At 69.6% G+C, this 22540-nt stretch overlaps 3 protein-coding genes across 8 annotated transcripts in view; 2 read left to right on the forward strand and 1 right to left on the reverse strand.

Annotated features, from left to right (window-relative positions):
* OST4 (oligosaccharyltransferase complex subunit 4, non-catalytic) overlaps positions 1-22540 on the reverse strand; it is a 220721-nt gene that overhangs the window by 172408 nt on the left and 25773 nt on the right. The window lies entirely within an intron of this gene.
* On the forward strand, positions 1619-12427 carry DPYSL5 (dihydropyrimidinase like 5). Of its 2 annotated transcripts, none has more exons than XM_079298313.1 (13): positions 1619-1685; positions 6000-6264; positions 7113-7271; positions 7868-8047; positions 8133-8201; positions 8366-8410; positions 8539-8614; positions 9015-9171; positions 9660-9801; positions 10024-10166; positions 10248-10455; positions 11600-11768; positions 12307-12427. In XM_079298313.1, the coding sequence occupies exons 2-13, from the start codon at positions 6004-6006 to the stop codon at positions 12390-12392; spliced, it is 1695 nt and encodes a 564-aa protein (XP_079154439.1). In that variant the 5' UTR covers positions 1619-1685; positions 6000-6003; the 3' UTR covers positions 12393-12427. The 2 variants fall into 2 exon arrangements, with proteins under 2 accessions (XP_079154439.1, XP_079154440.1); XM_079298314.1 differs by lacking the exon at positions 1619-1685 and adding an exon at positions 1740-1800.
* MAPRE3 (microtubule associated protein RP/EB family member 3) lies at positions 14572-21641 on the forward strand. 5 transcript variants are annotated; one of them, XM_079298334.1, is made up of 8 exons: positions 14576-14699; positions 16409-16561; positions 18941-19068; positions 19152-19297; positions 19426-19627; positions 20188-20339; positions 20484-20636; positions 20838-21641. In XM_079298334.1, exons 2-8 carry the CDS (start codon positions 16554-16556, stop codon positions 20904-20906), a joined length of 858 nt encoding a protein of 285 aa, XP_079154460.1. In that variant the 5' UTR covers positions 14576-14699; positions 16409-16553; the 3' UTR covers positions 20907-21641. The 5 variants fall into 5 exon arrangements, with proteins under 5 accessions (XP_079154463.1, XP_079154462.1, XP_079154460.1 ...); XM_079298337.1 differs by lacking the exon at positions 16409-16561 and having other exon boundaries at positions 14572-14699; XM_079298336.1 differs by lacking the exon at positions 16409-16561 and having other exon boundaries at positions 14575-14699; positions 19426-19582.

Raw genomic sequence — 22540 nt, forward strand, 5'->3', positions numbered from 1 at the left:
GCACTGCTGGATCCACAGGTGGGACTCTCTCTCCCCCTCTCTCCACTTTTCTATTTCTTTCTCTGTCTCACATTTATTAAGTAAAATCCATATAGTTGATTTTGGCATAGGGTCTCATTTGCAACTTAATTCAGGCAGAGGAATCTCTCATTAATTGGATTAACAGAGCCAACAGCAGCAGGAGCTGGAGCTGCTGCAGGGCTGGAGCCCCTCTGCTCTGGAGCCAGCCTGGGAGAGCTGGGGGGGCTCAGGGGAGAGGAGAAGGGTCCAGGGAGAGCTCAGAGCCCCTGGTAGGACCTGATACAGGGATGGAATACAGGGATGGAATACAGGGATGGAATACAGGTAGTGGACATTAGGATGGGGATGAAGCAGAAGGTCCCCCCAGCTCCATGACCCAGCCCTGTGTCCCCACTGCTGCACCAGCTCCAGCACCACAGGCCAAGGGACACGTCTGTCACTCCAGGTGTCTCCAGTCACTCCAGTGCCACCAGTCCACCAGGCTGGGGAGGAAATGGGGACAGCAGTGTCGTGTCCTGTCACCACATGTCAGGGGCCCCAAGGGCACTGAGATGGGCTGTGCCAGGGGCTCCTGGGGGACACCAGCACAGTCCAGGGATACTGGGCTGGCAGCTGATGGGATACACTGGGCTGTGCAGGGCACTGCCGGGTGTCACTGGGTGTCACTGGGTGCTGCTGGGCTTTACTGGGCGCTCGTGCATGTCCCAGACTGTCCCGGGCACTCCTTGTCACTGGGCTGTGCTGGGAGGGGCCCAGGGGGATGTCGTGGGTGGCCATGGGGACAATGGGGGAGCCATGGGGGACCACCGGGTGCCGCGGGGGAGGGAGCTGGGGGGGCTGGGGAGGGGGCGCCGGGGCCAAGGGGCGAGGAGTCCCGAGGGGCTGTCCTGGGGATGTCCCAGGTGTGTCCCGGGGGTGTCCCAGGTGTGTCCAGGGGTATCCCAGGTGTGTCCCGGAGTGTCCCAGGGTGTCCCGGGGGTTCCCGCTGATGTCCCGGGGGTGGCCCAGGTGTGTCCCGGGGGTGTCCAGGGGTATCCCAGGTGTGTCCCGGGGGTGTCCCAGGTGTATCCTGGGTGTGTCCCGGGGGTGTCCCGGTGTGTCCCGGGGGTGGCCCAGGTGTATCCCGGGGGTGTCCCGGGGGTGTCCCGGGTGTGTCCCGAGGGTGTCCCGGGGTGTCCCAGTTGTATCCTGGGTGTGTCCCGGGGGTGTCCAGGGGTATCCCAGGTGTGTCCCGGGGGTGTCCCGGGTGTGTCCCGAGGGTGTCCCGGGGTGTCCCAGGTGTATCCTGGGTGTGTCCCGGGGGTGTCCAGGGGTATCCCAGGTGTGTCCTGGGGATTTCCCCATGATGTCCCGGATGTGTCCCGTTGATGTCCCGGGATGTCCAGGGGTCACCGGGGTCTCCGCGCGCTCTCCGTCACCACGGCAACAGCGCGTGCAGGTGGCGGGGGGCGGGGCCCCGAGCCCTGGCCCCGCCCATCCGCCTGTCAGTCAGGTCTGGCGCAGCCCACCCTGCTGGGGGCTCGGCCCCGCCCCCCGGCGGCAGCGCGGGAGGTGATTGGCCCAGGCGCGGCTCGGCCCCGCCCCCGCGGCGCAGGTTCGCCTGAGAGGCGATCGCGGCCGGAGCGGCACCGGGAGCGGCACCGGGAGCGGCACCGGAGCGGGAGGTACCGGCGGGGCCGGGCGGGGCCGGGTTGGGCTGGGGTGCACCGGGCTTGGCTTTTCCTTCCCCGCAGCCGCGCACCTGGCTCGTTATCGCGACGAGCTGGACAATCGCGACAGGTGCGTGTGTCTCGACAGGCGCGAGTGAATCGACAGGCGAGGATGGAGGGGAGTGCCCCGCCATCCCCGCCCGGGGCGTTTCGCGGGGTACTGCCGGGCAGAACAGCTGTGTGTGGCCGCCGCCCACCTATGGCGACACACCTGTCGCGACAGGGCGATGCTGTCGCGACAGCGCGAGGGGTTCGCCTCGGCGGGGTGTAGTGCCGGGGAGGGCTGCTCCTCCTCGAACGGGCCCGGCTCGCTCGTCGGCGCCCTGTCGCGATCGGAAGCGCAGCAGCAGGTGCGCGGCACGGCGGAGCGGGGGCGGCGGGGGCGCGGGGGGCGAGGGGCGGCGGGGGTCCCGCCGGGCCCCGCTCATTGTTCCGCCGGGTCTCCCGGGCGGCCCCGCCCCGGCTCGGAGCATCCTTTGTGCTGGGCGGCCCCGGGCTTTGTCTGCGGAGCCGCCCCGGGCCGCCGAGACCGGGACCCCCCGCGTCTCCGGACCCCGCACGGGGACCCCCCGCGCTCCCCGCATCGCGCTCCGGGACCCGGGGCAGCGGCACCGCCCCGCGCCTCGCCCGGGCCCGGCCCAGCGCCCCACACCGGGCACAGCCCGCCTCTCTTTTGGGGACCCCCGCCGGGCCTCCCCGGCCGGCAGCAGCCCTGTTTCGGTGCCCGCCGCTCCGGCCTCCTGCCGCAATGTCCCGGGGTCAGCGCCGGGGGGGTGACGGGGACCGGGAACGGGACCCCCCGTGTCCCCGCAGCCTGCGCGGGACCCTCCGCAGCGCCCCGCGCCCGCTCGGGTGTGGCCGCGCCGTGCCCGTTTCCGTGCCCGGGCTGGGCCGGGTCCGGGCCAAGGTGCCCGCGGGGACAAGGACCGCCCGCAGCATCCCGGGCTCGGCGGTAGCAGCTCTGACGGAGCATCCTCCGCCCGCCGATCGCGGCCCCGCGGGGCTCCCGCTCCCTGCCGGGGCGGTGGCTCGGTGGCACCGCATCTCGTCCTGGCCGGGTGGGACCCCCGACACCAGCCTGGCGTGCCCTAACGGGGGCAGGGCTGGGGGGCCGCGGTGGGGTGACCCCCCCGCCGGGCATCTCTGGGGCGGAGAGCGATGCCCACCCAGCCGCCGCCTCTGGCCGGGAACGGGCAGTGGTGGCGGGTCGGTGTCACCGAGCCCAGCCTGACAAAGGGGAGTCCCCGCCGGCGGGGTGGGTGCAGGGTGGGGGCCGGGGTCTCGCCGGCGCAGACAAAAGCGGGGGGCGGCGAGGGGCCCCGGCCCCGCCGCGCTGCACAATGCGGCAGCCCCGGCACAAAGGCCGGGCCCGGCAGCCGCCCCCACCCCAACAGGTGCCCCTGGCAGCCCCCGCCGGGCCGGGGTCCCTTTGTCCTGCCGGGGTCACAGCTGTCCTCGCGGCAGCCGGCGGGGCTGGGGGGGCAGCGAGCCCCCCGAGTGGCCGCGCCGCTTTGTGTGCGGGGAGCGGCCACCGCCTGCCGAGCCGGCCCAGCCCGAGCCGGGGGGCTGCGGCGCGGCTGGGCGGGGGTCCCGGGGGTGCCTGCTGCTGCCCCCCCCGGCTCTGACGCTGCGTTTCTGCCCCGCTCGGAGCGTGTTGTCTGGCAGGAGCCTCTGGCCACCGCCGGCTGAGGCTGGCTGTGCCACCGCGCTGCAGCAGCTGGCTGGAACGCGGGCCCCGCTGCCACCGGGGCTGGTGCCGCGCTTGCACTGCGGCCCGGGCTGGGGGACAGAGGGGCAGAGCCCCTGGGGACGCTCCGCCTGAGCTTGGGGGTCAGTGGTGTAAGCTGGGGGGCTGAGTGGGAGCACTGATCTGGGGGCGGTGAGGGTGAACTGGAGGCACTGGTGTGCCAGACAGGCCACGGTGGGCACCGTGCTGGGCACGGCCTGGTGATGTGGGGACATCAGGGCTCTGCCAGGGGAGTGCAGGGGGCAGCTGACAGTTCCCTGGGAGGGGGTGGGAGGGGTGCCTGGAGCAGTGGCATGAGGGCAGTGTGGTGGCAGCAGCGGGGGTGGCTCCATGGTGACCGAGGCCACAGGCAGCATGTGGAGCTGCCAGCTCGTCTCTGTGCACAGTGGCCAGCCCACACTTGTGCCCCCAGCACTGCCCTGTGCTCTTGCCAGCCCCACATCCCCTCTGCCACTCTTACCCCCCCCCCCCCGTGCCCCCGTGGCAGCCCCCCGTGCCGCGCTCCCGTGCCGGGGGTCTCACGGTGCCGGGTGCTGCGGCGCCGCCGGCAGCCGCGTGCTCCGTGCTCCAGATCCGTCACACAGCCCGCTTTCATCTCGGGATGCGACGTGCCGCCTCCCCCACAGCCCCCCGGCCCCCTCCTGCATCTCCCCCACAGCCCCCCGGCCCCCTCCTGCATCTCCCCCACAGCCCCCCGGCCCCCTCCTGCATCTCCCCCACAGCCCCCCGTGCCCCCTCCTGCATCTCCCCCACAGCCCCCCGTGCCCCCTCCTGCATCTCCCCCACAGCCCCCCGTGCCCCCTCCTGCATCTCCCGCCTGGCCCAGCCCTGGGGGGCTCAGAGGGACAGCATGCCCCATGGTGGCACTGTGGTCACCAGCTGGTCCCCTCTGGTCCCACCCCACTGATGATCTCTGTGTTGATGCTTTGTCCCTGATGTCAGGGCAGGCCCTGACTGCTGTGGGGACTCAGAGTCCCTGGCTGAGGTTCACCCTCTTGTTCCTGCCACCCCCCTCATCCCTTACAGTGTCCCCCAGCACAGTCCTCCCATGGGGCAGCAGCTTTCCCTGAAACAGAGCTGGGGGGCAGGGGGCAGTGGGCCACAGTGGCCTGGCACGCTGCACGAGGTCACTGCCACCCCTCCTCAGTCCCCTGGGGGGTTCCTCAGCAGTGGCACAGCTGTGCATGCCAGTGACATTCCCGAGGGGGGCTGCCTGCAGCTGCTCCTGCTGCTCTGTGCCGAGGTGAGGGCACCAGGACAAGGCGCCAGCTGGCACCGGGATAACCCAGGGGCAGGAGCCGGCCCAGGGAGGGCTGCTGGCCCCCCCATTGCAGTGGTGGTCCCTGGGAACAGCCCTTGCCCCCACCACTGCAGCTAGTGTGGCTGGGAATGCCCAGTGCCAGCAAAGCCCAGCCCAGCTGCCAGCAAAGCCTGGCCCAGCCTCGTGGCCACCACGGCTCCTGCCAGCCCTGGAGCCTGAGAAGCCATTTGCTCCCAGCAGGTGTTGGGAAGGGCGCTGGGAATCCCTGGCACGGCTCAGGACAGTCCCTGAGACCACTGTCCTGGTCTCTGCACCCACCTATGGCCACCGCCGGGCTGTGGCAGCACCAGCCAGCCCTTGCCACAAGGTCCCTGTCCCCAGCAGCAGCTGCCTTTGCAATGGCTCCGTTCTGGCCCCAGTGTGCCCATCCAAGGGGCTGGGGGGTAGCAGGGGCTGTGCCTGCAGCACTGTCAGTGCCAGCACTGTGTCAGTGATGCCAGACTGTCCCACACTGCCTGTGGGGTGCCTTGGACTTTACCTGCTGGGGGGTCCCTGGTGGTCCCTGCAGTGGGGACAGTAAGGCAAAGGTCTCTCTGAGGGTCTCTGCAGTGAGGTCTCTGGTTTGTGGGCTCTGGTGGGGTCCCAGCCCACCTCATGCCCCTGGGTGGGCACAGGCAGCACGTGCCATCCCTGCTCTGATGGGTCGATGGTGTTTGACCTTCACCAAATGACTCATTGATCGTGTCTGGGGTTGCCCCTCGCTGCGGGGGCAGTGCTGAGGCAGCACGGGGGTCTCTGGCAGAGCTGGCACCTCATGGGTGCAGAGACCCCAGTGAGTGATGCCTGCCCTGGTGCTGTCCCCGCCAGTCCTGTCACTCACAGGGACAAGGTGGGCAGCCTGTCCTGGCCGTGGGTGCTGTCACTTTGTGGGGACACCCAGTAGTGTCCCCATGTGGGGTGTGGCAGGGATGGGGTCTGGCAGCCCTGCTCCAGGTGCTGGGCCTGCAGGGTGGGTGCCACTGGCCGGGTGCAGCCCGGAGTGCCTGGAGCAGGGTGCTTGGTGGGGAGGCAGCCCCCAGCCCTGTGCCAGGGCCCCTCCTCTTGGAGGATTTCCCGGGATAATCCATTGACACGGCCCGTGGAGGATGCGCAGCTGCGGGGCTGAGCCCTGCCCACACCGGGGGGCACCCGGGGGGGGGCAGCGGAGCGACCCCCTTCCCTGGGGGGGACCCTGGTGGTCACCCCAGCCTCTGCCCCGCAGCACCATGATGGCCAACGCGGCCACCATGCGGATCCTCATCAAGGGGGGCAAGGTGGTGAACGACGACTGCACCCTGGAGGCCGACGTGTACATCGAGAACGGCATCATCCAGCAAGTGGGGCGCGAGCTGATGATCCCCGGCGGCGCCAAGGTCATCGATGCCACCGGCAAGCTCGTCATCCCGGGCGGCATCGACACCAGCACCCACTTCCACCAGACCTTCATGAACGCCACCTGCGTCGATGATTTCTACCACGGCACCAAGGTACCCGGCAGCGGGGCCCGTCTGAGGCTGCCCCTGCCCTGGGGGTGCAGGTTGGTGCAGGCAGCTCTCAGCCCCAGCGGCTCCACGGCAGCGCTGTGGCCTGCCACCGCCTGTCCCCGTGTCCCCATCCATCATTTCCCCACGCTGGGGCCGTGGCACCCCGTGCCAGCTCTGCCCTCCCTGTGCCGGTGGCGCTGTGCACCGAGTGTTGCTGCCTGGGAGCGTCAAGGGGCCAGCACAGGATTGTCCCCGCAGCGTGTCCCACTGTCCCCAGCGCCCACACAGAGCAGCCATTGTGCCCGGCCAGCGCTGGCCGTGCCTGTCCCCAGGGTGTCCCTGGGCAGGGGGCTCGGCAGGGAAGGGCCCTTGCAGTGCCCGCCAGCTCCGTGTCGCTGTCACCCGCCTCGTGGCACGCCCGCGGCTCCGAGAGGGCCGGGGGGCAAAGGAGCTTTGGGGATTAGCAGGGCCGGGTGAGCCGGGGACAGCGCCCGCCCCGCCGCCCACGCTGCCGCGGGGGGGGGGCTCCCGCGGCCCCGGCCACACCGGGCTCGGTGCCAGGGGGCTGCCGGGCCCCTCAGCTCCCCAAATCCAGCGCTTGGGGCTGGGTGCCCCGGTGGTGGCAGGATGGGGCTCCCCAGATGTGTCACTCACCCAGATGTGCTGCTGCAGAGTGGTGGGGCCAGGGGGATGCAGGGGTCTCTGTTGCACCCGGGACCCCCACGTGTCTGTGGGCAGTGGCCGAACGTGGCCACCCCAGCCCGGCAGCTGGAGCCCACCTGGCTCAGGGCAGGGCAGGGTCGGTGCCAGCAGTGGGGGGGTGAGTCCTGACCCCCCCACGTGCCCCGCAGGCAGCGCTGGTGGGGGGCACGACGATGATCATCGGCCACGTGCTGCCCGACAAGGAGACGTCGCTGCTGGACGCCTACGAGAAGTGCCGCAGCCTGGCCGACCCCAAGGTGTGCTGCGACTACGCCTTGCACATGGGCATCACCTGGTGGGCGCCCAAGGTGAGTCTGGCACGGCTCCGGGAGCAGCTGCCGGGGCTAATTCCCCGCCCCGCTGATCCCATTAGCTGCTTGGGGGGTGGGCTGAGCCCCCAGGATGCCTTTTGAGCTGCCCTGAGCCGGGCTCAGCGGGGCAGGGGCTCAGGGGTGCCCCGGGGCAAGGGGGCCCTGTGGGGCTGAGCTCCTCGCTGGGGCAGGGGAGGTGCTGCTGCTGCTCCAGGGAGGGGAGCAGGGTGCCCAGGGCTGGTGGTCCAGCTTGGGGGGACCCCAACCCACAGCATGGCCCCCATGGGGGTGGCAGGCAGGATTGGTGAGCAGACCCCATCCCACGACACACTCAGCCCCTGCAATCCCCTCAAAGCTGCTGGAGTGGGATCAGACCCGCCTGCCGGCCGTGCTGCAGGGAGACCCCAGCCCTGACCCCCCTTCCAGCAGAGCAGGATGGAGTGGGTACCCCCTGGGGGCAGGAAAATCCCTCCTGCTCCCCCCCAGCATCTGTCACTGCCCGTATCACCCCGAAGCCACAGCCCGTGTCCCCAGGGCGTGGCCGGGGCCCCTGGCAGAGCCAGGCCCCACTCTGACCCCCTGTCCCGGCACAGGTGAAGGCAGAGATGGAGACCCTGGTGCGGGAGAAGGGGGTGAACTCCTTCCAGATGTTCATGACCTACAAGGACCTGTACATGCTGCGGGACAGCGAGCTCTACCAGGTCCTGCGCGCGTGCCGCGACATCGGCGCCATCGCCCGCGTGCATGCCGAGAACGGCGAGCTGGTGGCCGAGGTGAGCAGGGCAGAGCACGGGGGGTGCAGTGGGCACCCAGCTGGGGCAGCAGAACCTCCACCCTGACCTCCCCCACATTCCCCAGGGAGCCAAGGAAGCTCTGGATCTGGGCATTACGGGGCCAGAGGGCATCGAGATCAGCCGGCCTGAAGAGGTAGGTGATGGCAGGTGTCACCATGTCGCTGCAGCAGTGGCATGGGATGTGGCTGGGATGGTCCAGGGCATCCACAGAGCTGCCACCCCCCTCCTTGTGTCACCCACATGCCCGTCGGTGCCACCATTGTGTGTCACGGGTGTCACCACCGGCTCTCTCTGCAGCTGGAAGCTGAGGCCACGCACCGTGTCATCACCATCGCCAACCGGGTGAGTGGCGTGAGCATCAGGGCACTGCCCCGGCCCCGTGGGGGTCCCTGTGCCTCAGAAGGGGTGCAGGAACCCCCCCCGGGGGGCTGGGTGACACGGAGACAGCCCCTCTGACCCCCTCTCCACAGACCCACTGCCCTGTGTACCTGGTGAACGTCTCCAGCATGTCTGCAGGGGATGTCATCGCTGCTGCCAAGATGCAAGGTAGGGGACACGGGTGGGGACCTCCCTGCCCAGCACACCTGTGGGCAAGGGGCACCTGTGTGGGTACAGAAAATCCCATTGACACAGGACACACCTGGGGGAAGTTTTGGGCTTGGAGGGATGGGCATGGATTGTGGAGTTGTGGACGTGCAGAGACACATGGGCAGGGACAGACAGACGGGCACAGGAACTCCAGTGTATCTGTGGGGCTGTGCCCTAGCACAGGTGAGCACACCTGGGCCCCAGCTCTGCTCACACACACGGGTCACACACAGAGCACACACGGGGCACACACAGCACAGAGGCTCCCCATGGGAACACAGGGCAGTGCACATACCTGTGCCCCCTGCACACCTGCCCCACGCCCACCCCTGCCCACGCCTGTGCCTCCGCCCGGCAGGGAAGGTGGTGTACGCAGAGACGACCACGGCGCACGCCACGCTCACCGGGCTGCACTACTACCACCAGGACTGGTTCCACGCCGCCGCCTACGTCACCGTGCCGCCGCTGCGCCTCGACACCAACACCTCTGCCTACCTCATGAGCCTGCTCGCCAAGTGAGCCTGCCTGCCACCTGTCCCTGCCCCAGGGTCACCTGTCCCTGCCCCATAGGCATCTGTCCCTGCCTTCCAGTGCTGTGTGGGCATCCTGCTGTCCAGCACAGCCAGGTGTCCCACCCTGGCTGTCCAGCTGTGCCATTGCCCCAAGCACTCTGCTCCCCTGGTGCTGTGGCCTCGAGGCACCTCATCCTTTAGGCACCCCATGGTGGCCATTGAGCTGTCCGTGCCTCACTGCCTCGACACTGCACCCTTGGGGACACTGTGCACCCTCAGGGACACAGTCTGTGGGTGCTGCACTTCCCAAGTACTCACTGGGCTGTGGGTGCTCCACTCACCCCTCCCTGCATGGGCACTCCTTTCCCTGGGCACCCTGTTCTCCAGGCACCCCATGGCAGGGGTACCCCATTCCCTGAGTTCTGGGCTGCCTGGGCACCCCAAGCAGCCCTGGCAGTGCCATCCCCCACCCTGCTCTGTCCCCCCCACAGTGACACACTGAACATAGTGGCCTCGGACCACCGGCCCTTCAGCACCAAGCAGAAGGCCATGGGCAAGGAGGACTTCACCAAGATCCCCCACGGTGTCAGCGGGGTGCAGGACCGCATGAACATCATCTGGGAGCGTGGTGTGGTATGGCACTGCTGGCCTTGGCACGGGGCTGCTGCTCACAGGGGCCTTGTTGGGGTGGGAGTGTTCACCCCCTGCGTGAGGGCGGTGGGCAGGGAGCTCCCCTGAGCACCCCAGCGTGTCCTGGCAAGGACCCTGACCCCGCGGCACTCCTGGGATTTTTGGGGGGACTTGGGGGTGACAGGGACTGACAGAGCCCAGCACATCCTCACCCCCACTCTGCAGGTGGGGGGTAAGATGGATGAGAACCGCTTCGTGGCCGTGACCAGCTCCAACGCCGCCAAGATCCACAACCTGTACCCCCGCAAGGGCCGGATCATCCCCGGCGCCGACGCCGACGTCGTGGTCTGGGACCCCGAGGCCACCAAGTAGGCGCAGCCCACGGCGGGGGGCTGGGGGCGGGGGGCTGTGCCCCCAGCACCCACTGACCGCCCCCTGCCCCCGCCCAGGACCATCTCTGCCAGCACCCAGGTGCAGGGCGGGGACATCAACCTGTACGAGAACATGCGGTGCCACGGGGTGCCGCTGGTCACCATCAGCCGCGGGCGCGTGGTCTACGAGAACGGCGTCTTCATGTGCGCCGAGGGCACCGGCAAGTTCTGCCCGCTGCGCTCCTTCCCCGACATCGCCTACAAGAAGCTGGTGCAGCGGGAGAAGGTACAGGGGGCTGGTGGCCGTGCCATGGCTGTGCCAGCCTGTGGGACACGGCTGCTGGAGGGACAGGGGACTGGTGGCTCTGCCATGGCTGTGCCAGCCTGTGGGACACGGCTGCTGGAGGGGACAGGGGGCTGGTGGCTCTGCCATGGCTGTGCCAGCCTGTGGGACACGGCTGCTGGAGGGACAGGGGACTGGTGGCTCTGCCATGGCTGTGCCAGCCTGTGGGACACGGCTGCTGGAGGGGACAGGGGGCTGGTGGCCGTGCCATGGCTGTGCCAGCCTGTGGGACACGGCTGCTGGAGGGGACAGGGGGCAGTGGCTGTGCCAGAGGAGGGTGTGTGCCAGGCTGATGCCACGCCACGCTGGAGCATGTGCAGGGGATGGGGGGCCCCAGTGTGTGACAGAGGACCCCGCCCTGGGTCCTTGCCAGCACACTGGCAGTGCAAGAGGACAGTTGTCCCAACACATGTGTGGCCCACGGCCATTTCAAGGTATGGGCTGAGCATCAAGGCTCCCCACGCCCCCCATCCCAGCTCAGCCCTTTGCACAGCTCACAGTGCCCCCCATGCACCGGGACAGGCACACGCGTGGCTGGTGACACCCTGGCGGTCCCTGTCACTAGGGAGCCCGTGTGTCCCCGTGCTGTGGCTGTCGGGGACAGGCTGGGGTGACAGCGTGGTGCTGATGCTGCAGGGGCTCTGGCACTGTCGCAGGATGATGATGGCCAGCACTGGGGTGCCTGTCGGGAGCTCTGTGTGGCTGTGGGGCACAGGGCATTGCATGGGCTTGGCTGGATGTGGCTTGGCTCGGCTCGGTTTGGCTTGGCTTGGCTTGGCTCAGCATGACTTGGCTTGGCTTGGCCGGGGGGACGGGGCAAGGGGCTGCTCTGCCAGGGCACCCACCTCCCCCAGCCCCTGCTCCTGCCCTGGCACTGCTTTGCAGCGGGAGCCGCGCAGCTCGCCCAGCACTTCTCCGAGCGCCCCCTCCCCAGCCCCAGCCCCCTCCCCAGCCCCAGCATGGCCCGGCCCCGTCCCTGCCCTGCCCGCCCGGCCGATGCGCGCCCCCTGCCCGGCCCTGGCACCCCGCAGCCCGCCGCCCCCGCGGCTGCTGATGCTCTCTCCGCTGTCTCTCTCGCTCCCGGCAGACTTTGAAGCTGCGGGGTGTGGATCGCACCCCGTACCTGGGGGACGTGGCCGTGGTTGTGCATGCCGGGAAAAAAGAGACGGGGACGCCCCTGGCCGATACGCCCACCCGGCCGGCCACGCGACACGGGGGCATGAGGGACCTGCACGAGTCCAGCTTCAGCCTGTCCGGTAAGAGCGGGGCCGCACTGCTCCGGGCCCCGCAGCCCCGCGCCTGTGGCTTCTGGCACCAGCCAGCCATTGTCCCCTCTCCCCGGGGTGTCCCCTGCCACCTCCCCGGGCGCTCCTGCTGCCACCGCGGGGTGTCCTGGCATCCCCCCCATAGGGCTGTCCCAGTCACCCAGCAGGGCGATCCTATCCCAAAGCACCCCAAATATCCCCACACCCCCACCTCCTCCTCCCGGGCAGGGGCCCTGGCAGAGCAGGGAGGTGCCGCGGTCCTGGGATGTGCAGCTCGCATCCCTCCGTGCACCGTGTGGCTGTGCTGGCTGGGGCTCTGGGGCGGGCTGGGGTCTGTGCCGGTGAGGGGGCTCGGGGGTCTGTGCCGGTGAGGGGGGATCTGGGCTCCGTGCAGGTGAGGGGGCTCAGGGGGCTGGGGGACACGGAGCTCCCCCGCTCTGTCCCGGTGTTATTGGGGTGCTGGGGGGTCATGGGGCTGTGCCCAGCTCCCCCGCCCCAAACACCTGCCGACCGTCCGTGTGTCCGGCAGGTTCTCAGATCGATGACCACGTTCCAAAACGAGCCTCGGCCCGGATTCTCGCTCCCCCCGGGGGCCGGTCGAGCGGCATCTGGTAGAGCCGGGGACGTGTCCCCCCAGTGAGGACCAGGGCCGCCCCCAGCGCCCCCGGGCCCCGGCTCCGGCGGGCTCCCCTCCCGCGGGGGCGCCGCCCGGCCCCCGTGCTGCCGGCGGGGCCGTGCCGGCGGCGGGGCCGTGCGCGGGGGCCGGGGGCCGCGGAGGGCCGGGGGCAGCGGGTGCCCCCCGCCCCGGCCCTTTTCTGTTTGCACGTTGGATTTGGATCAGTGAATTTTTGACTTGTTTGTGCATCACGTGGAAATACTCTGAAGTGGTTTGTGTCACTAGCGTAGGGGAGACGCAGGGACCCCCCCCCTCCTCCTCCTGCCCCATCCCTGAGCCCCCTCCCCAACCCACAGCCCCATCCTGATCCCCGCTCCATCCCCCCTCCATCGCCATCTCCCCGTTCCTGACCCCCATCCCTGCTGCTGTCCTGCCCTCCCTGGACCCCAATCACCGTCCCTGGCCCCCGTCCCCATCAGACCCCCCCACTGCCATCCCTGCACCCCCATCTCCATCCCCACCCTCCCATTCCCATCTCTTCTCCCCCATCTCTGACCCCTGTGACCAGCCTCCATCCCTGACCCCCCAGTTCTTACTCCCCAAAGCCCTGCTGGATCCCTGCAGCCCCATCCTCATCCCTGCACCTCCCCATCCCCACACGCCCCCTTGCTCCCCACCTTGAGCTCCCCCAGCCCCCCAGTCAGTGGAGTCACACACCTGTGCCACACCTGCACGGGCCCAGCGGGGTGTCTGCACACACCTGTGCACAGGTGAGCCCCCGGCAGGGCTTGGCACACCTGCACTGGTGTCCTGCTGTCCAATCTGACACCTGTGCCAGGCCCTGCCAGGTCTCTCCTCACCTGCCCGGTGCCCAGCACTGCTCCCACTGCCCCCCAAAGAGTCCCTGTCCCCCCTGGTGCTACTGGGGGTGTCCCAGCCCCTCGCCCCTTCCTCTCCCCCCGTGTCCCCTGTGCCCTCCCCCTGTAGGTCCCTGTAGGTGTTTGGGGGCCGGTGGGCACCTGGCGGGGGGTCCCGTGTCCCCCCGGGTGGTCCCACGTGGCCAATTTAGGAACATGCCGTCCGTTGTTTGCTCATTAAAGACCGTTCACAGCGCCTGGCTGCCCCTCTCTGGGCTCTGGGATGGGGGTCAGGACTGGGGACACCACAGCACCTGGGGGCGAGCAGGGCACTGGGGGCAGAGCCCTGGCGTGGGGACACAGGGGGGACACACAGGGGACACACAGGGACATGAGGGAGAGACATGGGGACACAGGGGGGACAGGAGTGGGGACACACATGGAGACACAAGGGGACGTGGGACATGCATGAAGATTTGGGGATGTGGGAGTACATACATGGGGACACAAGTGGGACACTCGTGGGGACACGGTAAGACAAGGGGGTGTCACAGAACTGGCCCTGTCACCACAGGACACCTCTGCTCTGATGCACAAATACGGGGGGGTGTGGGGGGTCCTGGGGGTCCTGAACAGGTTTTGGGGTCTCTTAGGTGTGGCACAAGGACTCTGGGTGCCCCCGGATTACAGGGGGGTCCCGCATGTCCCGGGATAATTTGGGGCTCGAGAGAGCTCACAGTGGTACCAGGGGTCCCGAGGGGGTCTCTGGGGGTGTCCCAGAGGGGGCCCTGCAGTGGGACCGGGAGCTCCTGGGGGAAGCCTTGAGGATCCCAAAGGGGTCCTGGAGAGATTCCAGAGGGATCCCGGGAGAGGCTCGGGGGGTCTTAGAGGGGTCTTGAGGGGAGGTCTTGGTGGGGATCCCAGGAAGAGTCTTGAAGGTCACAGAACAGTCCCGGAGATAGTCCCGGATGGGGTCTGGGGCTGTTTAGGGGGGTGTTTAAGGGGTGTTCCCTCGGGGTCTGGGGGGTGTTTAGGGGATGTTTAGGGGATGTTTTGGGGGGGTCCCCGCGGGGTCTGGGGGTGCAGGAGCCGCCGCCCGCCACCAGGGGCCGCTGTCGGGCCCGTTGCCATGGCGACAGAGGGGGTTGGCCATGTCTGTTGTCATGGCGGGTGGGGGCGTGGTCAGGCGCGTTGCCGTGGTGATAAGGGGCGTGACCAGACCAATTGCCGCTGTTTGAGGGGGCGTGGTCAGGCAATCTCCACACGTAAAGGGGCGTGGTTATGTCCGTTGCCGGGGCAGCGGGGGCGGGGCGAGGCGGTTGGCACCGCCCGCGGGGGGGGCGGCGCAGGCGCGCTCCGTCCGTGCGGTTCCGGCCCGGTCCCGGTCCCGGTCCCGGTCCCGGAGCAGCGGAGCGGGGGCAGTGCAGCGGCGGCGGCCGCGGCCGAGCGGTGAGTGCGGCGGGACCGACGGGGGGCAGGGGAGGGAGCGGGCAGCGCTGTTGACATCACCCGCATCCCCGCAGCGGCCGCCGCCAGGCAGGACCGGCCCGAGCGGCCGCGGGGCCTCCGGGGATGGAGTGGCGGGGCCGGGCCGGGAACTGGGCTGGCGAACCGAGGCCAGAGGGGCGAGGGGCCTCCGGGGATGGAGAGCCCGGAGGTGAGAGCGGGGCCCGTGCGTCCGGTAACGCCGGGGATGGAGCGGGTGACACCGGGCCGCGAACGGGTCTGGGCCGAGCGGCGAGGCCGAGCGGGGCCGGGGGCGCCGAGGCCCGGCCTGACTCAGCGGCGGCCGCGGGACCGCGGGCACGGCCCGGTACGGAGCGGCTCCAGCGTGGCACGACGCCCGTACGGCACGGCGGGAGCTGCAGTCTCGGCTCCGGCACCGTGCGGCGCCGGCCCGGGAGTCGCCATGGTCGGGGCCCGGGCAGCACCCGGAGCTCTCCGGTTTCGGGGGTCGTGCGGCACCCGCGCCGCCGCCGCTCGGACGCTGCCGGTGCCGTCCCGCGGGTGCCGCTGTGGGTGATGCTCCCGGGATGCCGCCGTGGCGGTGCGGAGCGGCAGGTGGCTGTCACCGGGACACACCGAGCGTGATGCGCTCTCGGTGCCCGGACTCATGGCGGCGCGGCGGCACCGGCGAGGTGACGGTGTCAGTGACGCGTGCGTGTCGGGATGGGGCCGGGGCGCTTCTTCGCGCTGCCCCGCCGTTCCCGGGATATCCACTCCCGTATCCCGCCGGGGATCTTCCCGAGCGGCTCCTCCCGGGAGCACAGACCCGGCCCCTCGGGCACCCCGCGGGGTGACGCTGGTCCTGGAGGTGTCGTGAGCGCTTACGGTGCTCCCGTCAGGCGTGTGGGGACACTGGGGACAGCCCTGCCCCGCGGCATGTCACAGCGCCTTGTCCCGGCCGGAGATGCGAGCGTGTCCCGCACCCGGCCCGGCTCTCCCGGCCCGGCTCATCCCGCGGCATTAATATTTCAGGAGCAGGGGGGAGGGCTGCGCTCTGCACATGCTCCCGCCGCTGTTGGAGTTATTTAGGTTAGCGGGAGCCGAGCGCGGCGGGGGGATTTGGGCGGTCGGGCGCTCGCTTTGCTCCCCGAGCATCGCCGCCGGGAGCCGCCAGCTCCCGGTGCGTGAACGGCCGGTTCGCCTCGCCGCGGGCCGGGACGAGCTCTGCCACCGGGAAACAGGGAAGGGGGCCGGGGCCGGAGCCGGTACGCAGCTGGGGATGGAGCCGGTGCCGAGCTGGGCGCTCCCGCCCCCGCCAAACCCACCTGTGCCCGGCACGGCGCGGGGATGCTCTGCTCGGGGTGGGGGAGAGGCTCTGGGAGGCACCAGGGGGAGGACGTGGGCGAGCGGCCCTGGCTGTTTGCACCGGGCTGCCGTGCCCGCTGCCAGATCCTCGGCAGCTCCGTGGCTGCTCCGCACGGCGCTCGGCCCCCGCCGGGCTGTCTGCCACCCCCCTCGCATGTTTGTCACTTGAGAAGCCACCGGGACGGCTCCCAAAATAGAACCCGCCAGTCGCAGCAGCCCAGTTCGCACCGGCACCGCGGTGCTGCTGCTGGGCCGGCACCGAGGCGCTGCTCACCTCCCGGTGCCCGCCGTCGGTGCCGCCGCGCTGGCACCTCACGGCCTCACTCTGCTCCCGTTTGTTTGGGCAGAGCGGCCGGGGGGGCTGCGCCGTGGGACCGGGCCCGGACGACCTCTGCGTGCGCCCCGGCAGCGCCGCGGGACGGGCACGGACGCACGCCCGGGGCTTCGGTCGCCGTGGGGCCGTGATTAGCAGCTCCCGCCCGGACAATTAAAATGCAGCGGTAAGCGTCCCCCGCCTGGCCGGGCGCCCGGCAACAACCCCTCTCCCCACGGCCTGCCGGGAATCGGGTCCGAATTCTTATTTTCATTCGTTTTTTTTTTTGGTTTTTTTTTTTTGGCAAGAGCCGGCGGCAAACCGGCTGGGCCGGAGGCTCCCGGCCCTGGGCGCGTCCATCGCCCGGCGTCGGGGCGGCAGCGGGTCGGAGGGTGCCGCAGGCCCTGGCTGCCCTGTCATTAGACCGGGGCGTGCTCGGCGCTGCGCCGGGGGCTCGGAGGGCGTTTGGGAGGGTGGGGACACGGACTGGGTGGCGTCCGCGATCGCGACACGCCGGTGCCTGGCGGGGTCAGGGTTCTCCCGGTGGGTCAGGGTTCTCTCCGCGTGTCAGGGTTCTCCGTGTGGATCAGGGCGCTCCCCGCCGCTCAGGGCTCGCCCCCGGGCTCTCGCGTGTGCCGGCGTGTGCGGGAGCGGAGCTGCGGCTGGCGCGGTGACACCCCATCATCCCGGCGGGGAATCCGGGGGTCCCTGCCCCGTCTCCGGGAGCGCCCCGCTGGCAGGATGCCGCAGAGCCCTGGCGGCCGTGCCGGGCCCCGGGAGCATCCTCCGCTCAGCCCGGGCACGGCGGTGGGATCGCGCTCGGGCTCTGCCGGCAGCTGCCCCGCGTATTTGGGGAAGGGCCGGCGGTGGCACGGGGCTGTCAGCTGCTCCTCGCCGGGGCGGGCAGGCAGCCCGTGCCCCCGGCCCGTGCCCGGCGCCCCCGCTGCCGCCCCCGCTGCAGCCCGTGCCCCCGTACCCGGCAGCCGCGGCACCGCAGTGCGCGTGGCTCTGGCTCAGCGCCGCGCATGACTCAGCTCCGCTGCCGGAGCCAGGGGAGGGGGAGGATGGGGAGAGCCCTGGGGGGGACCCCTGCCCGCACCCCCCTGCTCCCACCCTCCTGCCCGCACCCCACTGCCGGGATGCCGGCGGGACGGGCTTTGGCTCCCGCCGGTGCCGGCAGCGGGTCGGTGAGCACCTCGCCGTGCCGGGGGCGGCGGCGGCGCGGGGGCCTCGGTTCCAGCTGCTGCGGTGGTGGCTAAAAATACCGAACCCCCCCGCGGCTGCGTGCGGTAACACGGCGGGGTGGGACGGGGGTCCCGGGGGTCCCGGCCGCGGCTGCCGGTGGGGTTCAGCATCGCCCGTGCCGCATCGCCGGTGCTGAGTCACCGTGGTGCGGTACCCGAGAGCGGGGGACTGCGGCCACGGGGGCCTTTTGGCCCCCGAACGGGTCCTGGGGGGTGCCAGCACCTCGGGGTGCCAGCGCCCCACAGGCCCCCAGCGCTGCTCCCCCCGGCGCAGATGTGCGCTGGGAGTGTCCCCCCGCACTCCCCCGGGCTGTGGCACGGGAGGGGGGGCGAGGGAGGGCTGCACCTCCCCCCAGCCCCCGCCTGGCAGCTGGCCCGGGCCCGCAGCCCCCCTCGCCGAGGAGGGAAGCGGATTAACGCCGCCGCTGCCGCCGCTGCCGTGCGGGGGGGGGCGGCGGGGGAACCGGGACCCCCAGTCCCGGGAAGGGGCAGCAGAGCCGCTCGTCGGTCGCTGCACCAAAGCGTTTTGTGCAGGACAGTGAGACTGGGGCTCAGTGCCCCCCACTCCGCCGTGGGGTCCCTGTGCTGTGCCGTGCTGGCACTGCAGCCAGGGGGTCCTGGAGCCCCCAGCCATCTGGGCACAGGCCGCCTGCCGGCAGATGTTGCCCCTCTAAGCCCTGCTCTAATGGACCCCGATCCTGGCCTCGGCAGATTAGGCAGCACCAGGGGCCCGAGAAGGGGGCCCTAAGCTGCTTATGGGCACCAGCCCCCAGGAGCCCCATGGGCTGTGGGGCAGTGGGGCAGTGCCCGTGGCAGTGCTTCCACCCCCTCAGCAGTGCCTGTGGCCAGGAACCCCTTCCCCATGAGACACATCCTGCACTGTATCCATGTCTTGCTCCCAGCAATCCCCCAAAACTGGCTCCCCTGGGCACCCCTGTTCAGACTAGGGGTCCTGCTGGCTGGGTGGGCCACACTGGGGCTTCTGGGGGCCCTCATGCCTCCCTGCCATACCTCAGGGTGCAGCTGGAGTTGGGGGGGGTCCCACAGGCTGCACCACAGCAACCTGGCCCCTGCTGTCCCTTGGTGTTGGGGCACAGTTGGGATGGGCACCCATGGTCCCTGTGCCCCAGTATCGGGGTGTGGGTGGGATGGACACCCCAGATCCCAATGCCCCTGGTGTTGGAGTCTGGGTGGCATGGACACCCTGGGTCACTGTGCCCCCAGTGTCAGGGTGTGGGTGTGATGGACACCCCAGATCCCAATGCCCCTGGTGGCCAGCTGGGGTGCCCCGGGGTGCTGGTGTGACCCCTGTCTCTTGGCAGCTGGGGCATGGCCGTCAATGTGTACTCGACGTCGGTGACCAGCGAGAACCTGAGCCGCCATGACATGCTGGCCTGGGTCAACGACTCCCTGCAGCTCAACTACACCAAGATCGAGCAGCTGTGCTCAGGTGGGCCCGTGGGGCGGTGCAGGGGATGCGGGGGTGTCTCCAGGGTGCCCCCAGCCCCGCTGACCGCGGCCTGGGCGGCGCAGGGGCTGCGTATTGCCAGTTCATGGACATGCTGTTCCCCGGCTGCGTGCACCTGAGGAAGGTGAAGTTCCAGGCTAAGCTGGAGCACGAGTACATCCACAACTTCAAGGTGCTGCAGGCTGCATTCAAGAAGATGGGAGTGGACAAAGTAGGTGCATGGGGACAGCGATGGGGGGGGCTGCCCCGTGGGGGTCCGTGCTGTTGTGTGCCAGTGTCCCTGCTGAGCTGGGGGCGTGCTGGGAGCACTGCCCTGCCAGCCCCCCCGTGTCCCCCCAGATCATCGCTGTGGAGCGGCTGGTGAAGGGCAAGTTCCAGGACAATTTTGAGTTCATCCAGTGGTTCAAGAAATTCTTTGACGCCAACTATGACGGGAAGGAGTACAACCCGCTGCTGGCGCGGCAGGGCCAGGACGTCGCGCCCCCCCCAAACCCAGGTGATCACATCTACAACAAACCCAAGAAACCCATTGGCACTGCAGGTAATGTCTGGGGCCCCCCAGCGAGCGCTGCCCCCCGCCCTCTGCCCCCCGTGGCGCGCTGGCCACGGCCAGGCTCCCCCCGACCCTGCCTGCGCCCGCTCTGCTGCCTGCTGCCTGCGACCGGGGGGGCCGGGCGGGTCTGCAGGGACACCGAGACAGCGCAGGAGGAGAAGGAGGGACCTTGGCTGCCTCCATCTGCCTGCTCAGCCTTGCCTGGGGGTGGTTTGTCACCCCAGCACCCCTGGCTGCCATCCCCCTGTGCTGTGCCGCCACTGTGCAGCTCCTGTGGGCGTTGGGGGCTCACTGTGCTGGTACCAAGATCTGGGACCTTCTCAGATCCCGTGCCGAACCCCAAACAAGCCACGGGCACCCTTGGAGGGCTGGGGGCAAGGTTTGCCAGGGGAAACTGAGGCAGGGGGGAGGCTGAATCGGGAGAGCCTGGAGCCGTGGCTCTGCACAGGGTATCTGCCTGCCCACTGCTGCCCCCACACCGTGCAGGGGGGTCCCTGCTGGCAGCCCCCCAGCCGGCATTAACCCATTGGTCCCCATGTGCTGTCAAGTCCCCCAGAGGACCTCCCCCACGGGCCCCAAGAACACCCCGAACCCAGCCCGCCTCGGCAACGTGCCCAGCGGCATCCTACGGAAAAACTCGCCCGCCGCCCGCAACGGCGGCACCGAGGCCGACGCGCAGATCCTGGAGCTCAACCAGCAGGTAGGGCTCCCCTGCCAGGGGCCGGGGCACCCCAGGGCTGGGGGTCACTGGAGGCTTCAGCCCAGGTAGGGGGTCCTTGTGGCGGGCTGGGGTGCACTGTGGGATTGGTGGGGTGAAGGTTTTGGCCCTTTCCCTCTCCCACAGCTGATGGACCTGAAGCTGACAGTGGATGGGCTGGAGAAGGAGCGGGATTTCTACTTCAGCAAACTGCGGGACATTGAGCTCATCTGCCAGGAGCACGAGAACGAGAACAGCCCCATCATCACCGGCATCGTCAGCGTCCTCTATGCCACGGAGGTGAGGGCCGGACACCTCGGGGCCCCCTGGGACCCACGTCCTGATCCTGCTTTCTGGACCTCCCTGGGAGCAGCTGCCCTCAGCCTTGTTCATTCCACGGGGTGCCAGGAGTGGGTTGGGCTTCCCCAAAGCCCTCATGCCACGCCAGGTGTGCCCACCTGCGCCCCACCCCGTGCCAACAGCTGCCACGTTTCTCCCTAGGAGGGCTTCGCTCCGCCAGAGGACGACGAGCTGGAGGAGCAGCCGCCAGAGGAGCAGGACGAGTACTAGCCCCGGCCCGCGCCCGCGCCCCCGCGCCGCCCCCACCATAGACATTGAGGTCCGCGCCTCGCCCCGCACCGTCACACGCCATCGCCGCCTCCGGCACTCCGGGCGGAGCCGCCATCTCCATAAGCGGCGACATCCCTCGGGCGAGGGGCGCGGCCGCGCCGGGGGCTGGGGCCGGGGCCTGGCCCGCGCCGCGCCCTCCCCGTATTTATTTCTGTTGTCCCCCCGGTGTGAGCGAGTGCCACATGCGCCCTGGTGTCCTGCCTGCCCATGGTGAGAGTGAGAAGGAACACCGAGTCCTCGGGGACTGGCCTGGGGGGCCGTGTAGCGCTCACCTTGCTGGGACCCTCGAGGCCCCAGGACCCCCAGGGTGGAGTGAGAGAGTGCCGGCCTGGCAGCCTGTTGGAGCGGGACGCCACGGAAGGGAGGAGAGAGATGTTGGTTCAGGTTCCTGGGAAGATGAAAAGGAAACCCCAGCCCAGCACGGCCATGGCAGCGAGGGGCACCTGCAGCCACGGGGGTCCTGGAGAGGGAGCCTGTCCTCACTACAGCATGGAATGGCAGTGGGCCCTCTCCTCCCGCCCGTGGCCCCCAGGAGCCAGGGCTGGGGGGTCACCCTTGGCAAGGGCTCGCGGCGCCCTGGCTGCCATGTCCCTGTCGCATCGCTTGTCTGGTCCATCACTCCGGTCGCAACGCTGCATCTGTGTTCGGTTTTATTTAAATAAACTCGTGTGGTAACACTTTGTCCTGCCCGTGCTGGGGGTCACTGCAAGGTCTTGGACTTGCTTCCTGGCCTGGGGCTTCCTCTGTGCTGACAGACCCTCGGCAGGAGGGTGGAAGCTGGAGTCGACCCAGGTGGAAGCTCTGGGAGCATTTTGTGTGAGGAGGGCTGGGCTGAGAAACTGTGACCGGTTTGTTTAGAGGTTCATTGGGGTTATAAAAACCCGGAGAGGCGCGGGCATCTGCTCTTGTCTCAGTTCGGCCGGGACGCTGCGGGGTGTGAACGGTGCCAGAACGAACCTTGCCAGCGAGCCCGAGCCGCAATGAGATCAGCAAGATAAAGAGCATCACAGAGAAACTGAATGCGGTCATTTAATCTATTTTTAACCAGATCACCAGGGGAGAGCGCGAACGCAGTCCCCCACTACCACAAATTATGCAGTCGAGTTTCCCGCATTTGGGGAAATCGCAGGGGTCAGCACACCCGGAGTGCAAGGGATGAGCCTCGCCCTGGGAAAACCACCTGCCTGATCATGGTGTCTCCCCTGCCAGGTAAGTATGACCTCAACTCCCACCGCCCGCCGCCCCTGCCCGCCGCACGCCTCCACAACACACAGCCACCGCCACCCCGGCCCCGCCGGCCCCGCTCCCAGCCGGGCCCAAAATCTGCGCCCCGTTCCGCACGGCCCGGCCCGCGCAGCGCCCGCGGACGCGCGGGGACAGCGGCAGAGCGCGCTGTATTTTCTTCCCGGCATGCGCCGCGCCGCTGTCTCATTTGCATAGACAATCGTTTTTCCTGCACGGCCGCGTCCCTAACCGGTGTAATTTGCATGACCACGCCCCTTCTCCAAACCCCGCCTCCTGCCGCGAGACTCGGCGCAGCGCCCCCTGGCGGCTCCGGGAGCGTCCAGCGCCCC

The sequence above is a fragment of the Erithacus rubecula genome (assembly GCF_903797595.1).
Source record: "Erithacus rubecula genome assembly, chromosome: 2".
Taxonomy (NCBI): domain Eukaryota; kingdom Metazoa; phylum Chordata; class Aves; order Passeriformes; family Muscicapidae; genus Erithacus; species Erithacus rubecula.

Bases quoted from the DNA above. Each gene is read 5' to 3' on its own strand.
- MAPRE3 (XM_079298334.1), top strand. The intron at 19,298-19,425 runs GTAGGTGCATGG...GTGTCCCCCCAG, and splicing joins AGAAGATGGGAGTGGACAAA to ATCATCGCTGTGGAGCGGCT. The intron at 20,340-20,483 runs GTAGGGCTCCCC...CCTCTCCCACAG, and splicing joins TCCTGGAGCTCAACCAGCAG to CTGATGGACCTGAAGCTGAC.
- DPYSL5 (XM_079298313.1), top strand. From the start codon at position 6,004: ATGATGGCCAACGCGGCCACCATGCGGATCCTCATCAAGGGGGGCAAG. The intron at 6,265-7,112 runs GTACCCGGCAGC...CGTGCCCCGCAG, and splicing joins ATTTCTACCACGGCACCAAG to GCAGCGCTGGTGGGGGGCAC. The intron at 8,202-8,365 runs GTAGGTGATGGC...CTCTCTCTGCAG, and splicing joins AGATCAGCCGGCCTGAAGAG to CTGGAAGCTGAGGCCACGCA.